This window comes from Simochromis diagramma, unplaced genomic scaffold, assembly GCF_900408965.1.
Source record: "Simochromis diagramma unplaced genomic scaffold, fSimDia1.1 OVJJ01000385.1, whole genome shotgun sequence".
NCBI lineage: Eukaryota > Metazoa > Chordata > Actinopteri > Cichliformes > Cichlidae > Simochromis > Simochromis diagramma.
The window spans coordinates 430,953-448,948 of NW_024386751.1; the positions used below are offsets into that span (position 1 = coordinate 430,953).

General features: G+C 45.3%; 2 protein-coding genes across 6 annotated transcripts in view; one reads left to right on the forward strand and one right to left on the reverse strand.

The window, feature by feature from the left end:
• The window catches only part of LOC120727904 (zinc finger and SCAN domain-containing protein 12-like), a 31,200-nt gene extending 13,289 nt beyond the window's left edge, over nt 1–17,911 (reverse strand). The window contains exon 1 of the mRNA XM_040022543.1: nt 16,840–17,911. Within this exon, the coding sequence (XP_039878477.1) occupies nt 16,840–17,082 (243 nt within the window). The 5' untranslated portion in view covers nt 17,083–17,911. The remainder of the gene's footprint in view (nt 1–16,839) is intronic.
• LOC120727780 (zinc finger and SCAN domain-containing protein 30-like) lies at nt 468–9,195 on the forward strand. Of its 5 annotated transcripts, XM_040022310.1 has the most exons (5): nt 997–1,208; nt 2,352–2,621; nt 3,798–4,115; nt 4,182–4,302; nt 6,976–7,088. In XM_040022310.1, the coding sequence occupies exons 1-4, from the start codon at nt 1,037–1,039 to the stop codon at nt 4,220–4,222; spliced, it is 801 nt and encodes a 266-aa protein (XP_039878244.1). In that variant the 5' UTR covers nt 997–1,036; the 3' UTR covers nt 4,223–4,302; nt 6,976–7,088. The 5 variants fall into 5 exon arrangements, with proteins under 5 accessions (XP_039878207.1, XP_039878216.1, XP_039878224.1 ...); XM_040022273.1 differs by lacking the exon at nt 4,182–4,302 and having other exon boundaries at nt 468–1,208; nt 6,976–9,195; XM_040022282.1 differs by lacking the exon at nt 4,182–4,302 and having other exon boundaries at nt 909–1,208; nt 2,352–2,389; nt 3,824–4,115; nt 6,976–9,195.
• Nucleotides 17,912–17,996: the final 85 nt, after the last annotated feature.

Sequence of the window (17,996 nt, forward strand, 5' to 3'; positions counted from 1 at the left end):
TTAGGACAGATTTCATTTATCACAATATTTCTGATCGCCTTGTTTGTAAACCTGCTGTCACCAAAGTGAACTCTGCAGAGCCGTCCAGGAGAAATGTGCACAGTGTCTTCTTTAATCAGTGATCTCAGGGCGACTGGGATGGCTTTGGTTAGTGTTTTGTCACTCTGAGCATCATCTTACATCAAACTCCTCACAGGACGTCTCATGTTTTAATAAAACCCTATTTTCATCCATAAAATGAGCCACAGCCCAAATCCCTTTGGCTCTCCACTCATCCGTGTACACAGAGTTTCTACACAGACGGACATGCCTGCTGCTCCGGTGTTGTGCCAAAAAGTGATTGTCTGCCAAAAACCGATTGCTCGTATTTAAACTGCTATAAGAAACTTGTTGGGCTATAATATGTGAAACATATGTCAAATGCTTCCCTCATGGATGACACAAAGTCATCTTGAGCCACAAACAACATTCATGTAACAAGGCAGAAGCCGCAATCAGTTTTTGGCAGCGACTTTTATATTACCTTTATTTATGCAGTTAAAAAAATCTTATTAACATTAAAAATGTCTTTGTAAGAGTAAGTTGGCCAAGAGGACAGAAGAAACGGCAGCAAATATGACAATAGTTCAGTAAAAATATTTGAAGTAGGGATAAAGGAGCGGATTGGTTATAATGTAAGTACAATAACACAGAGTTGTAAAGATACTTGAAAAACAGATAATTTTTTAATTCTATATAAAACCTCTTTGTAAACGCTGTTCACCGAAGTCTGTTTACCAACATATGTAAAGATATTACACATAAAAACACACAGAAACATTGGAAATCAGTTTTTGGCACAACACCGGAAACACTGAGTGATGAACGAAGAAATGCAAGCCTCGTGCCCTCTGACGTTGTTGCTGTTACACTCCTCACCAGCAGGCGGCGCCTTTCCGTCCACCAGGAGAGCTTCGCTGTGACACGAAGCGGAAGTGAAGAGGAAGCGGTGCCAGTGTTGTTGTGTGAGCCGAGTGTGTGAGCCGCGGCAGCAGCGATGCCTTCAGCTCAGTATCTGAGAGAGTTTATCAACGAGCGACTAACTGCTGCTGCTGAACAAATATTCTTGGAGTTTGAAAAAACGATCGTCCAGTACGAGGAAGAGATCGACCGTCAGCGCAGACTGCTGGATATCACCTGGAAACCCCAAATCAAGCTGCACAGGACAGGTGAGTGTCCCTCTGAGGGAGGATCCTGATCACCGCCAGGGCCGTGCAGAGATGTCTGAGGGGCGGGTGCTCGAGGGCACATAGACCCAGGCTGAAGAACAACAACACACATTCATCAAGACTCTAACATGAATCAGATCACACTGTATCACTGTCATCAGGTGTGTTTTACCTGGTTGTACACTGTTGGAGGGCAGGCTGTGTTGATCTGAGGCCGAGTCCACAGGAGAGACGCGAGCTGTCAGACACACTCTCCAGTATGCTGTAGCCACAAGTTTGCATCAGGGTGCTGATCCAGAAATCTTCCCTAACGTATTAATAGTGAAGTGATGAATGTAAAATCTATGACGAGTCAGTGTGTCTGGCAGATGATTCAGTGTTTGAACTGTGGAGATACAATAATGCTGCTGCTGTAAAATGTTGTCGTGAATGTAAATATAATACAATCACTTTTTAATGTGTTTTCTTTAAAACACAGTGTGGGTCTAATATGTGGATATTAGATGTGTTTCCCCTGCAGCGCCACATCAGCCAGGCGGCAAAACGTGCACGCGCTCTCTGCGAGCTTGTAACCAGCGCGCTCTGCCACCGAGGGCGAGCATTGGTTAACAGTCGTCATGTGACTGATGCAAGTCAGATCCAAGGCAGAGAAAAATGCCTCCGCTGCACGTCTGTGTTTATCATCACGAGGGCTTTCCTCCGGAGGTCGCAGGTCTTTGCACTTCAGGCTGTTTGTGTTTCAGTGAATGGTGCATTAAAGGTCTTTCTCTTCGTGGGAAAAAAGAACCTGGTTTGGAGACGTCAGTTCTGCCTTTTGGCTTCAGTTCGCGCTCTCCATCGTACCTGCAGCAGGTCGTCACACAGTCTGAGATGGCGTGCAGGTAGATGGGTGATGACATCAGAGTGGCGTGAGCAGGTGGTGGAGGTGCTCGTGGGTGGCTCAGGGAGGACATGTTGGCGACCTTTGACTCTCACTTTAATAAGTAAACGTGTTACAGAAAAAAGCGCTCGGCGTGTATTTATAGTCACTTTTATATAAAACATGTAAAGATGTGCTGAACTCTCACACACGAGCGACGCAGTCATGCTGTAAAGTCCTGTTAATGTTTCTGTGGTTGTGACTTCTTTCTTCTGTCTCTCCAGACGTCCCACAGCAGCAGGTCTGTGAGGAGGAGGAGGAGGTTCTCCCTGAGCAGCAGCTCTGGAACCAGGAGAGGAGCTCCAGTGTGGAGCAGGAGGAACCAGAAGCTCCACAGATTAAAGAGGAAGAGGAGGAACTGTGCAGCAGTCAGGAGGGGGAGCAGCTGGGACTGAAGGAGGAGCCTGAAGTTCATAATGATCCTGTGCAGTACGAGGAAGAGATGGAGCGTCAGCGCAGACTGCTGGATGTCACCTGGAAACCCCAAATCAATGGTAAATGGCCTGTATTTGTAGCGCTTTGCTTAGTGCCTAAGGTCCCCAAAGCGCTTTACGCTACATTCAGTCATCCACACACACAAAGCTGCACAGGACAGGTGAGTGTCCCTCTGAGGGAGGATCCTGATCACAGCTCTGTGGGACATGAAAGCTGCAGAGATGTTTCAGGAGGACAGAAGGTGGATGTGTGAGTCCTCGACCAGTCGTCGCTGTTGTTACTAGTCGGTACCAGACGTAGTCGTTTAATCTGATTGTTACAGTTTTAATAACTGATGTCGTTCAAGTTTTGTGTCCTAATGTTCTGCAGCCATCTGCCACCAGGGGGCGCTTCGCTGTTGAGATCGCCTGATGTTTCTGTGAACAGAATGAGATCGCAGATACAGGCGGTGCAAATGGACAGGCTCCGCCTCCGCGGTCGGCGAGCAGTTCATTCATCCGGGGGCCGCTGCTCCTCCACAGTGAAAGGAGACGGCTAAGGCCGTCGGCTCCTGGGTGAGGTGTTCTGTCTGGGCGTCTCCTACCTGTAGGAGGCCCTGCAGTAGACACGCCGGAGAGGCGCCATCTCTCTGAGGCCTGGAGCGCCTCCACGTCTCCCCAGATACGCAGGAGGAGGCGGTGAAAGCGAGGTCCGAGCTGCCCTGCTGCCCCCGCCACCCGACTTCAGACGAACAGTAGAAAACGTCTGCGTGATTTATTGTTATTTCAGACGCAGCGGTGGAGTTTCCAAACAGCTCCACGCTGCGCCGTGGGCCATCAGTTCAGTTTTCACAGCTTAGTCTGTCACAGTTTAATAAGACGTGTTTGTAGTGACATGCTGTCACGTCATGTTTAAGCGCAGTTGAGCGCCACGACTGATTCATGAACAGCGTGATGAATGCCTTCATGTTAGCGTTAACGTGTTCTCCGTGTCTGGGTGCTTCTTAGTTTTGGATTCGTCGCTTGGTCTCCTCGTTTCGCTGAATTCGTCTCCAGGAAGGTTCCTGGTTTTAAGGGTTACAAAGGCACTGCGTACATCGCCATGGTAACTGATGGACTGTTGCATGGTAACTAAGAGAGCATTCAGGGTCACCTGATCCAGGACTAACTTTAAGCACTGTTCAAAGCTGATACTCAGGGCTGGATAATCTTAAAAGTAGAGGGTGTCTGTCTCCTGAATCCTCTTTGTCCGTCCAGACCTCAGACAGCAGCACATCTGTAAGGAGGAGGAGGAGGAGGTTCTCCCTGAGCAGCAGCTCTGGAACCAGGAGAGGAGCTCCAGTGTGGACCAGGAGGAACCAGAAGCTCCACAGATTAAAGAGGAACAGGAGGAACTGTGCAGCAGTCAGGAGGGAGAGCAGCTGGGACTGAAGGAGGAGACGGACACCTTCATGGTGACTGTTGCTGAGGAAGGAGAGCACAGTGAACCAGGAGGAGGTGGGGAGCAGCTCCTCTCTCACAGCTCTGCTGGAGCCGAGAGCCAGGATCAACGAGGAAACAAGGATGGAGCGTCAGGTGAGAAGTTGTGTTCTTATGAAGTGTGAGACGAGTTTGACTGAATGTGGTCGTTTCACTGTCCAGAGGCGTCCAAACTGCTGAGAAATATCTTCAGGGAAAATTAGCTGGAGAAGCAGTGATGTGTTTTCCGGGGTCAAAGACGAGCTTTTAAAGTGAGCCGCTCCTTCACCGGTGACTGTCTGAGGTCAGTCTAATGACGGCTGCTTTCTTTTTGTGTCTCTGCATGTTCTCATAAATGTTGCTGCATTACTTTGACGCTGAAAACTCTTCACAAACTCGAGTCCTCCTGGTAGATTTAGCTAGTTTTCCAGCTCCTTCAGAATGAGTGTCGTGCAGAATCTTTGTTCTCTAATCGTTTTTCCCTCTCAGCCATAAAAAGGCTGGTGGGATGTTGTTGTGACCCTGCCAAGCTCCGATGTTGTTCCTGCATCTGCTGGAGCCGCTCGCCTGGCTTGGGAGTCACCTCACCCAGTGCTCCGATTCCCACTAGGACCACTGTTACCGTCACCCCCCACATTTCCCTTTCTGTGCCCCGCTCATGTATTGACCCATGTGCCTGTTCATCTTACCCACTATGATGCCCGACAGGAGTTTCCACGTGGTGCTGAGGCAGGTTGTTGGTCGGTAGTTGGAGGGGACGGTCCCTTCTGGGGGTCCTTGAGGATCAGGACTGTCCGGCCTTCGGTTAGCCATTCCGGGTGTCTCTCGTCAACTAGCAGCTGGTTCATTTGTGCTGCCAGGTGCTCGTGGAGTGCAGTCAGCTTCTTCAGCCAGTAGGCGTGAACCAGTCAGGGACTGGTGCTGTCCAACTCTTCATACTGGAGACCCTTTCTTGGATGTCTGCCACTGTGATGGCAGATGGCTTCCTTCTCTCTGGTGTACCTCTTCAAGCGGTCTTTGCTTGGCAGTTTCCAAAGATTCTTCATTGCACCTTTCTGCAACTGCAAGGATAGAACAGCTGGGTCTAGAGATGCTTTTTGAGTAAAGGTTTAACTACAGCCAGCTTGAAGGCCTGTGCTACATAGCCGATTATTAGAGATAGGTTGATCATATTTAAGATCGAAGCATTAATTAATGGCAGGACTTCTTTGAGCAGTTTTGTAGGAATGGGGTCTAAAAGACAGGTTGATGGTTTGGAGGAAGTAATTATTGAAGTTAACTCAGAAAGATCAATTGGAGAAAAAGAGTCTAAATAAGGAGAATGAGGTGAAGTTGGATTTTCAAATTGATGCTGTAGGTCCAGCTGCTAAAATCTAGGGATACTAATCAAGAACCAGTTCCCAGTACTCCAATTCCTTGGAATCATTAGTCTGCCTACCTATTGATCCTGCTTATAGGTTCTTGCTCTCTCGCTACGATCAGCTGATTAGTTTGTGTGTCGGAGGAGGAAAATAGTGGCGTGGTCTCAGCGTGGACAGGAACCTTACTTTTATTTTTATAGGAAAAAAGATGAGAGCGTGATGGTAAGGGGGAGACTGCTCCAGGACAGAAACAGCTGCATTATGCTGATAACAAGGAACGAGGAAAATTGATAAGGAATGCTTATCAGTTTCCATCCCTACTAAAATCCCAGTGACCTTGACCTCAAGGTAAGGTAACGTACGCGTATTTGCGAGGAGTCTGAGGAGGAGCACTGGTGCACTCAGTACGTTTTCATTATTCCTGAATCCTGATCCCTCTGTGCTTTGAGGATGATTGCGAGTCTGGCTCCTCTGCCTAACCAAACCTTTACCAAGTATCACCAAAGTCTCCACAGCTCCACAAGCTAATCAGACCTGGTAGGACTGCTGCTTCACCTTCATTCGGTGTGTGTCGTCGGGGGTCAAGGCCTTGGTGGTCCGATCCCCAGCCGACGAGGCTGGCTATTAGGACATGGAAGGTCACCTCTTTGGTGGGAAGGAGCCGGAGCTCGTGCATTAGGTTAACAGAGACCGGCTTGATATAGTCAGGTCCATCTCTATGCACGACTTGGGCTTAGGAAAATCCTCGTGGAGATGAACTGGAGTCTGTTCCAGTCTGGAGGTGCCCTCAGTGAGAGGCGGTGGGCAGGGATGGGAGTCCCGTAGCCCCTCGGCTTGCTGGGCCCGGGTCCTGACTGTTGTGTGTGTTCAGGACATATAGCTTGCACAGCCTCACTTCAGTGTGTGGGCTGTTGTTATGGTCTCTGACCTTTAGGGGCTCTCCCCATGCCAGAGAGCTCATTCTCCTCCTCCTGTGTTTCAGGTCTGCCTCATAACCGGATGTGATGTGTCGCAGCTCGTCACCCACCTCATAAAGACCGCCATCTTAAATGGCATGCCCCTTTCTTCCCTTTTCCCTGGCTTTGAGCTGCAGTGATTTGGGCAGCATGCTGTAGCTGTGTAAACCCTGTGAAGCTTGGTGTGACTTTGTGTTTGTGAGTAAAGGTAACTGTAGTGATCCACAGTGGAAGCATGTTCAGGCTCTCGGACGTTTTTGTTTCAGCCTTTTCTCCTGTTTTGTGGTGAGACAGTGAGCTCAGCCATTGTACTTTTTCTTCTTTTCTGCGATTTGTTTGTTGTTTTGGCTTCAAAGACCCTGACGCTTGGAGCTTCCCTGTTTTATTTTGGTCCTAATTGGTTCATTTGCATTAATTGTAAAATAAATTGTGTTTTACTGACGTTAACTATGCGGTGGTTAATAGTTTTTTTTCACTTTGTGTTACACCCCATCTCGGATAACACTTTACTGTTATGTGGGCTGTAACAGCTACACCTCCCCAGTGACAGCTGGGTCAGGCTCCACCACCCCCAAGACCTGGAACTGGATCACCATTTATAAAAATGGAGACAATTGTGAGTATACTTACTCTTTTCTTGTATCACTTTTGTCATTTCAGAACTCCCACATCACCAGAATGTGAAGGAGGTTCTCCAAGAGCAGCAGTTCTGTAATCCAGAGAGGAACCCCAGTCTGGGCCAGGAGGAACCACAAGGACAACTTTTGCTCGAGGACGGGACCAATACCTTTATGCTAACAGCTACTTGTGAGGAAAGTGACCACAGCGACTCAGAAACAGATAGCGAGCAGCTCCTCTCTGACGACTCTCCTGAAACTGAAAGCAGAGATCAAGAAACGAGCAAGCAAGAAGGGTCGGGGTTAACTGAAGATGCAGGGTCAAAGCCAAAGAAAGGACGTCAGGGAAAGGAAACTTACCAGCTCAGCTTGCCGATTTCAGTGAGCCAGTGTAATGAGACTTTCAGTATGTCCCGGGGAAAGAAGCATCACATGATCCAAAACAATGTGAAACTCTACGTGTGCAAAATATGTCGTAAAATTTTCGTGAGAAGGTATCACTTGTCTATGCACATGAGAATCCACACAGGTGAAAAACCATATTGTTGTGAAACATGTGGGAAACGTTTCAGTATAAAACGCAGTTTGGCTCGTCACATCACCGCTCACACAGGAGAGAAACCATATTGTTGTGAAACATGTGGGAAAAGTTTCAGTGCTAAAAATAGTTTGTCTTACCACATCACCACTCACTCAGGCGAGAAACCATATTCATGTGAAATATGCAGGAAATGTTTCGGTCAAAGCAGTGCTCTGTATCTCCACAAGAAAACCCACACAGGCGAGAAGCCGTATCATTGTGACATCTGTGGGAAAAGTTTTCGTCAAGCTGGTCACTTGTCTCGCCACAAGAAAACTCACACTGGTGAGAAACCATATTCTTGTGAAACATGTGGGAAAAGTTTCAGTCAAAGCAGTGTTCTGTGTGCGCACAAGAAAATCCACACCGGGGAGAAACCTTATCATTGTGAAATATGTGGGAAAAACTTTAGTCAAAAAAGTCACTTGTCTCGGCACACAAAAACTCACACAGCTGAGAAGTTGTAGTCCGTTTGAAAGACTGCGTTCTTCTGTCGGTCAGTAAAAATAATGTTTCAGTAACAGGTGGAGTAGAGAGAGCTCAGAAGTGCCTTTACTTTGTCACATTATATGTGGTTTGTCAAATAACATCAATTCAATTCAATTTTATTTATATAGCGCCAAATCACAACAACAGTCGCCTCAAGGTGCTTTGTGTGTGTGAATGTGTGGATGACTGAATGTGTAAAGCGCTTTGGGGTCCTTAGGGATTAAGTAAAGCACTATACAAATACAGGCTGTTTATTTACCATTTTAATGTTTTTGCTTCTTTCCCTCATCACTCCATCTTTGTGGAAAAGTCTTTCTTCCACTGTGTGTTTTGTTAGTATTTGTAACTGTAGGAAATTTGTATTCTTTGTTTTTTAACCTTTCCTAAAGTTGTTTCAGGATTTGGAGGTGATACTAACAAATTAGAAAAAAATGTGGTTAACATGATGTGAAAGCTGTATAAATAAAGTTTTCTTCTATAATTTCTGGTTATTCAACATTTAATTTTACAGACTGCAGGTTCTTGCCTGCCTTTCTCTCCATGAGTCTCCTGGATAAAGGCCTAACAGAGCTGGAGAGAAAGCGAGTGGACTTCTTTAAGTTTTACATTTCATCCACGAAGCTTCTTCAGTTCTAAAACCAATTGGTGGAGAGTCCCAGGTATTTAAAGCCCAGTGAGAGGGTCGCTGACCCACTATTGAAAGTGTCAATAAGGGTGTGGGCCATTATCAGCCGAGAAACCATTGAGAGAGCTTGCCTCACCCTATCATGTGACCTGCTGAGAACACTTGATGTGAGCGGGGGAAGGATCTGAGACTGCATTGTAGGTGGCATCCTCAAGAGTGAACTTTGACCTTTAGATGCAGTTGAACAGCTGAGTCTTGTCCTGTTGAGGTGGTTCTTCCTCCATGTTGGCTACAATATGTGACACCGATGAGCCCATGGCACAGCCGCGTTTTTGTAGAAACCCTCGCTGTATTTAAAATATGTGGTAGTGAGGCAGAGGTCTAACAGTGTGCAGGTCTGAGTGGGACTCCTTTGTGGATCTTTGGGAGTCCACAAAGAAGAAGGCAAAGTGGACCCAAAGGAGTACACCGAGGACGGCTGTGTACGTCCCGGCGTGTGTGGCATCCACAGGAACCTCTGAATCTCAGCTACAAGCTCGTATAAACTGTTTCTACGAACACCAAAGAGCGAAAACAACAAACAGTTAATGGTCACATCATTTCATGAAATGTCCATAAACAAGCAGAACAGAGCCTCGATAGCACGAGCTAACCGAGCACACAGTACATTTTCTGAAAGCAGAGATTTCACAAATTCCTAAACTGCGAGTTTCGTCACGCTCCAACGTAAATTTACCGAACCAGCCGCAGAAGCAGACCGCTTGATAATAACATAAAGTCAGACGTTTCCTGTTACTTTCACAGAATAAACATCCATTTGAGACTACAGCTTGTTTCCTGACTAACTCAATCTCCCACAATGCCTCAGAGCTGTTTCCTGTTTAAAAAAAAAAACCCACAGTTTTCTGCCCAGTTACAGACATTTGATAGTCTGTACCCATGTGGATGCCTTGGGTACAGACGGTGGTATGTAGGGGGGTCAGTGAAGTTGTTGTAGGTAACTGATGACTTTGTTTTTGTGGGGTCTCGTTTTATGGTTTCATGGGTGTTTTTGTCACTGAGGAGTAATTTTGGTGTGATAATCAGTTGAGTTTAGAACAGCAGTTTACCTCCTCCTATGGTCTTCTTTGCTTACATTGTGAGGTTAGACAGAATTTCTTGAACTGGAGAGAGTAGCCGAAACCTTCATCCTCAGTAGGTAGAGTGGTGACCCCATGACCAGAAACCTGGGCGCCCAATGGCTGCCCACTGCTTCACTGAGTGAATGGGTTAAATGTAGAGAGGAATTTCCCCATGGGGATCAATAAAGTATACGTTATCCTGAGTTATGTTAATGTATTAATCCCTGTTGTGGCCCATTATGGGCAGCTTTTGTACAGACATGACCAAATTGATTCCTCTGGCTAGCACCTGTCTGACAAGTTCTTCACCCACTCATCCTGGCTGGTTGTGGTGTCTTCATGTTCTCATGGTGTGGGCATTGATTCAGAATGGAAAGTTTTTTGTTTGCAGTTTTTGGAGCTTCTGAAGTTGTTTTTCTTTGCCTTTCATGTGTTGTACCAACTGAGCTGTGTCCACAAACTTGGGAAACAAACAGTAGGAGCACAGTGAGTTCCTGCAGGGTCTTTTTAATCTTATTTTGGAGTGCACCTATAGTGGAATGGATCTATCCTTTCACTCAGCAGCTGGTTTAATGCTCTCCATAAGATCTGCTCAGCCCTGTTACTCCTGACCATGGACCATCGAAACTCTTGGAAAGCAGTCTGTTTCTGTCAAACAGACTCAGCAGACTGCAGTCACAGTGGCTCCTGTGGTTGAGAAACAGAGCAGATGGATTTAAAAAGGCATGAAGAAGGTAGTGGTAAAAAACGAACCAAACATGTTTCACATGATGACGTCTTATGTGTTGGTACAGGGCATTGAAGATGATAACAGTGGGTGGATTATATTCTTAAACTGAGTTACAGCGCTTTCAGAAAGACATCTACTGTGATAAAGTCTACTCTCCACCAGTGTTGGTCAAGTTACTTGAAAAAAGTAATCAGTAACTAATTACTGATTACTTCCCCAAAAAAGTAATCCCATTACTTTACTGATTACTTATTTTCAAAAGTAATTAATTACTTAGTTTCTTAGTTACTTTTTAAAAACAACCTGAAGAGGTGATAAAGCGATAGATCTTTCAGCCCAATTTTACTTTTTCTACATAATCCATCATACAAGATGTAATCAAATGGAAAAGTATCTTTTTTTTAACTTGTTTTATCAGTTTTAATCTTTTAACTTTATGCATCAAGCAAACATTTAATTATATGCACCATTCTCTGACTGGAAGAAATTAGTTTAACATTTAAACCTATTTTCTGCACATTCCAGCACATAAAATAAAATATTTTTTGTGTTTACACTCAGTCTTTCAAATAGATGCAAGTAAAACACAGCAGAAAATAAATAAAGTCAAAGACTAGCGGTCCTGTTGCTCTATTTTCACCTGTAAAGCAGGACGGCGGTAGGCGGAGGTTTACCCTGGTGCAGGTGTGCTGCGGTCAGTTGAAGAATCCGCGAGTTTCTCTGTGAATTTCCCGTTACGTCGTAGCTACTCGGTGCTTGTTTAGGGTTTTTTTCACTGTAAAAAGAAGTTTTCTTCCCACGCACAGCGGACGCTAATGTTTTTGTCACTTTTTATGGAATCAAACTCAAAGTAAGGTCAGTACTTCCACGCTTTAAACGCTGCACGCTCATACTCTCTCCGCACTCGATATATGATCCATTGTTGATCTGCACACAGCTGTTGTCACTAACGGCGCACTCGCTTACGTCACTGTCGTGAGACATTCTCGTAAAAAAATCACGGTTTTAGTAACGCAGTAACGCAGCGGTCCTACGGGAAAGTAACGGTAATCTAATTACTGTTTTTCCAATAGTAATCCCTTACTTTACTCGTTACTTGAAAAAAGTAATCAGATTACAGTAACGCGTTACTGCCCATCTCTGCTCTCCACTGCTGTGTAATCAATTATTGTAAATGTAAATGTTATCAGGAAATGATCAGACAGGAGAGGGTTTTCAGGAAACACTGTTAAAAGTTCAGTTTCTATGCCATATGTTAAACTCTGGTAGTTGGTGATTCTGTTCTCAGACATGTGAAGCTAGAGACACCATAGCAACCATAGTCAATTGTCTTCCAGGGGCCAGAGCAGGCGACATTGAGGGAAATTTAAAACTGCTGGCTAAGGGTAAACGTAAATTCAGTAAAATCATAATTCACATCGGCAGTAATGACACCCGGTTACGCCAATCGGAGGTCACTAAAATCAATATTGAATCGGTGTGTAACTTTGCCAAAACAACGTCAGACTCTGTAGTTTTCTCTGGTCCCCTCCCCAATCAGACCAGGAGTGACATGTTTATCCGCATGTTCTCCTTAAATTGCTGGCTGTCTGAGTGGTGTCCCAGAAACGATGTGGGCTTCATAGATAATTGGCAAACCTTCTGGAGGAAACCTGGTCTTGTTAGGAGAGACGGCATCCATCCCAATTTGGATGGAGCAGCTCTCATTTCTACAAATATGGACAAATTTATTAAACCCCCCAAAATATGACTATCCAGAGTTGGGACCAGGGCCCTATTTCAGGAAGCCGGTTTAGAGCAAAATCTGAGTAAGTATACCCTGAGTTAACGAAAACTCTGGTTTTCCGGTTTCACAAAGCGAGTTTAGATTAATTCTGAGTGAGTTACTATGACGACACACTCCGTGAAGCTAACCTGCCCCCTAGCAGGTTTACTTCAACTAACCCTGACGTTCTCCGCCTCTTTGTCGGAAACCTGACTGTAGGAAGTGTCAGACATGGCGTGCTCCTTCCTTGAAGAGCCAGTAGATGTTGAAGCCCAAATTCTCCGCAGAGCTCTCCGCCGGGAGAGAGTGATTAGAGCGCGTTTGGAGATTTTATCATTTCCTGATGATTTTCTGTGTGAACGTTACCGTTTTTCAGCACAATCTATAATTCATTTGAATAACATCCTCAGGCCTAATATTGCTCATGTGACACATCGCGGACATCCTCTCAGTTCTGTACATATTATTTGTATTGCACTTCGGTTTTTTGCAAACGGGAGCTTTCTGTATAATATTGGTGACGCTGAGCACGTTTCCAAGGCTACCGTCTGTCGGGCAGTCAGGAATGTTACAGTTGCACTGAAACGTCTCCTGTACTCGTTTGTGGTGTTCCCCGGTCATAGACCCACAAGATTTATCAAAGAGGGATTCCACAAAATTGCAGGTATCAGGATGAACAAAACTTAATTCATGATGTGGTGATATTTGAACTACTACTTAAATTTTACATTTATTCTCACGGTTCCCAGGCGTGATTGGCTGTATAGATGGCACTCACATTCCAATCATTGCTCCTTCAGTAAATGAAGGAGACTATGTGAACAGGAAGTCTTTCCACAGCATTAATGTACAGGTACATAGTTCCCTGTAGCATTTCAAACTAACAAATTATTTCATTATAGTAATGGATGCTAATTTGTGTTCTCTGCACTGTGAAGATCATATGTGATGCTGCCAACATTATCACAAATGTGGAAGCCAACTGCTCAGCCTCTGTGAGTGGTGGTGGTGGAGGACCCCCACCTGTTTTTCGGGCCTCTGCTTTTTTTCTGTTGGCTATAACGGGTCACATTTGAGCATACAGAGTAAGCAAATATGTACTTGTAATGTGCTCAGATAATTTCAATAAGTGCTTACAGAAAGAAAATTAATGTAGCCTCTAACTGCAATTGATTTACATCGGACAAACAGACCAAGCACTATGGCTCATAATACAATTACACCTTACCTGTTTGGACTATATTTTTATATTTCATTTTTACTTGCTGCCAGGAACGTTTGGGGCCTATTGGGTTGCACCTGCGCTCACATCACATCACAAAATAAAATGTATAAAATAAAAAATAAAATAAAATATAATAAAATAACGTGTTAAATGGGTGGAAATCCCTAGATCAATGTTTAAATTAACACTCACGCATTGACTCTGTCGGCTATGTTTTGACATGCATGCTCCCTTTCTTTTGCAGCTGAGGCTGTGTTACTTTTTTTCTGCAAAATTTGCATGTTATCGGCATATGCTGCCATCAGAATTTCGGCCTCAAGCGCTGTAAAATACATTGACCACGCCTTATTTCCCTCCGTCTCCATGGTGACTCGCTTAATCTGTGCTCCACTAATCAGGGCTTTATGTATCCTCGTGCGCGCGTTTAACTTGGGGTTAAAGCAACTCCGCGTTGATTGAACTAATTGTTATCAGCCTTTCTGAAACCGAATATTCCGAGTTGGACAGTTCGGGGTTACTCAACCCTGAGTATCGTTTTTCACTCTGAGTTTTCTAAACCGGCTTCCTGAAATAGGGCCCAGGAAGCAGAGTTGCAGTCTTACACGCCTCTCTGCAGCTTCTCTCCTCCTGCTACCCCCCCCAAAAACCCATCTCCATAGAGACTGTGTCAGCTCCCAAACAGACAAAAAACAAACTAAAAACCAGCAACAAACAACTTAAACATAAACAATTACAAAGAAAGAACAATACAGTATCCACATCTGAACCAAAGAGTAAAACAGTGAAATGTGGATTATTAAATATTAGGTCTCTCTCCTCCAAGTCTCTGTTAGTACATGACTTAATAATTGATCAACAAATCGATTTACTCTGCCTTACAGAAACCTGGTTGCAGCAGGATGATTATGTTAGTTTAAATGAATCAACACCCCCGAGTCATTCTAACTACCAGAAATCTTGAAGCACAGGCCGAGGGGGCGGTGTCGCAGCAATTTTTCACACCAACCTATTAATCAACCAAAGACCCAGACAGACTTTTAATTCATTTGAAAGCCTGATGCTTAGCCTCGTCCACCCCAGCTGTAAAACTCAGAAACCAGTCTTACTTGTTATCATCTATCGTCCACCTGGGCCTTACACAGAGTTTCTGTCTGATTTCTCAGACTTTATATCTAATTTAGTTCTGAGCTCAGATAAAATAATTATTGTGGGTGATTTTAACATCCATGTAGATGCTAAAAATGACAGCCTCAACATGGCATTTAATCTGTTGTTAGACTCAATTGTCTTCTGTCAAAATGTAAAAGAACCCACCCACCACTTTAATCACACTCTAGATCTTGTTTTAACATATGGCATAGAAACTGAACATTTAACAGTGTTTCCTGAAAACACTCTCCTGTCTGATCATTTCCTGATAACATTTACTTTTACAATAATTGATTACACAGCGATGGAGAGTAGACTTTATCACAGTAGATGTCTTTCTGAAAGCGCCGTAACTAAGTTTAAGAATATAATCCACCCACTGTTATCATCTTCAATGCCCTGTACCAACACAGAGCAGAGCAGCTATCTGAACACTACTCTAACAGAGGTCGATCATCTTGTTAATAATTTTACTTCTTTAACGAGAGCGTCCTCGCTGGTATAACTCTCAATTTCACATCTTAAAGCAGCTAACTCATAGCTGGAGAGGACCTATAGCTACTTTTAATATTAATTGCTACTTAGTCTTTTAGGGGAAGGAATATTTTGTGGACCTTCTTAAGCCCACTGACACACTTCCTGTCGTGGAAGTCTGGGATGAGGGGGCTAACTTGCCCATCCCTGAGGGTGAGATCTCTGACATAGTTGCAATGCACAGAGCAGAGGGCTCCTAGTTTGGATGAAAGTTCCTAAAAGCTGTGGATGTTGAAGGGCTGTCCTGGTCGGCAAGTCTCTGCAACATTACGTGGAGATGTGGGGCGGTGCCTCTGGATTGGCAGATGGCAAGAGAAGCTCTAAAAAAGGGGACGGGAGAGTGTGCTCCAACTACTCCTCGGCCTCCCCGGTAAAGTCCCTGGCAGGGTACTGGAGAGTGGAGTGTGTCTGTTAGTGAAAATTGTGGTTTTCGTCCTGGTCATGGAGCAGTGGATGAGCTCTTTAGCCTCTCAAAGACATTCAGTGGTGCCTGAGAGTTTGCCCAACCAGCCAGCTGACTGCGTCTCTTGGGACAGCGGTCCCCAACCCCCGGGCCTCGGACCGGTACCGGTCCGTGAGTCGTTTGGTACCGGGCCGCGAGAGTTGAGGCTCAGGTGTGAAATGTATAGATTTCAGGGTTTTATCGGTTTTCAGCGTTATTTTGTTATCGTTTTTATCATTTACTCGGTTTTCCTGGGTCTTTTCACGTGTGTTATGAATAAATTTTCTTTTTTCGGTACCGGTACTAGTTTTATTTTGTTGTATTTATCCGCGACACCTTAAAGGCCGGTCCATGAAAATATTGTCGGGCATAAACCGGTCCGTGGAGCAAAAAAGGTTGGGGACTGCTGTGTTGGGACACCAGGGGGGGGGGGGGGGGGGGGGGCTTCGGAAGTATAGTGTGTATTACTGTAGGGTCTTTACAATATTAAGCCCCTTGATTTGGAGCTACATAAACTGAAAGTGTCTGGCTGTCTGTTACAGTCACTCAGTCCCTGCAAACATCGCAGGAGCTTGGTCCACATTGTTAGCTGTAAGTGGGATGCGGCCCGGGCTGCCCTTTGTCAGCGGTTCATACTTGTTATGGACACAATATCAGGTCATAGTGATGACTTTTCCGTTTCACTACATACTCAGCTACAACATGCTCTTAAACTTCTTTAAATGTTCTAGCACAACATCTGTCACGTGTTCAAAATACCGCTGCATGTTCTATGTGTGACATAGAACAGCGCCACCTGTGGTATGTGAGAGCTGTTACAGGTCGAGTCATCAGTGCTTGTGTGAGTCGCACTACTTCAAGTAGATACGCGTTGATAACTACGTTCCTGTGGCGGATAAACAAACATGTGACTAATGATCACGTGTTAATCAGTGATACTGCTGTTCACATGATTCATGGAATCTAAAGGAGCTGCTTCCTGTCTCAACAGAAGAGCGACAGATGATCTAGAAACAGCCTGGACACATTAACCTGCGTACACAAGGGACACGTTCATCATTACAAAAACATGTGCAATAAAGATTTTGTGTAGAGATTATACAGCATACAGTCATGGAGCTCGCTCCCTCACCTCTGCTCTCAGCTCCAGCAGAGCTGTGAGAGAGGAGCTGCTCCCCACCTCCTCTGTCTGGTTCACTGTGCTCTCTTTCCTCAGCAGCAGTCACCATAAAGGTATCCGTCTCCTCCTTCAGTCCCAGCTGCTCTCCCTCCTGACTGCTGCACAGTTCCTCCTGTTCCTCTTTAATCTGTGGAGCTTCTGGTTCCTCCTTGTCCACACTGGAGCTCCTCTCCTGGTTCCAGAGCTGCTGCTCAGAGACAACCTCCTCCTCCTCACAGACCTGCTGCTGTGGGACATCTGGAACAAAAAAGACATAAAAAAACCATGAAATTTGCAAATCTGATGCCAAAAAATTCTGAGAAGTTTTCATTGAAGTCTTTGATAGAGAGGATCAGATGTGTGTTTGAAGCCAAATTCAAATTATTCAAGATCGGACACGATGGTCTATACTCGCCCCAGAGGTGGGAAAGTCACCTCGTTATGCAGTAAAGTAGACAGGCAGGATGCAGCGTACCTGAGAACAAGAACACTTTGTCAAAATAGAAGAAAATATACACAATACAGGGCAGAAGAAATGTTATTTAAACATGTTCGTACTGGTGTATCGCCAAGTCTTCTGATGCTTTTTTTTGTTGTTTTGTACGTCTTTGTGTCACCGTACCTGTGAGATATAAGAACCAACATCTGCCAGGAAAAAGTCCCACAGTGCCTCTGTGAGGGTTTTTATTTTTGTTAGTACAAGAGGACGCATAGTCTTTTCTAATCTTATACGTTTTTTATTACATTTATTTCATACTTTTATATTTGAACAGAATCATCATTAGACTCAAAGCCAGAACAACACATAGTCAATGCTGGTGGTGCTGAGGTGGGCTCAGCAGGGCCCGGGGCCATGTGTGAGCTTGGTCAGGAGTGAGGAGGAGTGAAAATGTAAACATGAAGAGGGAAACCGGCCGGGAGAAAGTGAGAAGAACTGAGCATGCTCAGAGACCTGCTCCAGTTGTGTGCGAGGATCCAGGTGTGTGCGGGGATCCAGGTGTGTGCAGGGACCGAGGTGTGTGCGGGGACCGAGGTGTGTGCGGGGATCCAGGTGTGTGCGGGGACCGAGGTGTGTGCGGGGATCCAGGTGTGTGCGGGGACCGAGGTGTGTGCGGGGATCCAGGTGTGTGCGGGGACCGAGGTGTGTGCGGGGACCGAGGTGTGTGCAGGGATCCAGGTGTGTGTAGGGACCGAGGTGTGTGCGGGGACCGAGGTGCGTGCGGGGACCGAGGTGTGTGCGAGATC

What these genes read in the sequence shown, in the direction of transcription:
- LOC120727780 (XM_040022273.1), top strand. Translation starts at nt 1,037, where the DNA reads ATGCCTTCAGCTCAGTATCTGAGAGAGTTTATCAACGAGCGACTAACT. An exon ending in CTGGAAACCCCAAATCAATG is followed by an intron (nt 2,622 to 3,797) that starts GTAAATGGCCTG and finishes TTGTCCGTCCAG; the next exon opens with ACCTCAGACAGCAGCACATC. An exon ending in AAACAAGGATGGAGCGTCAG is followed by an intron (nt 4,116 to 6,975) that starts GTGAGAAGTTGT and finishes TTGTCATTTCAG; the next exon opens with AACTCCCACATCACCAGAAT.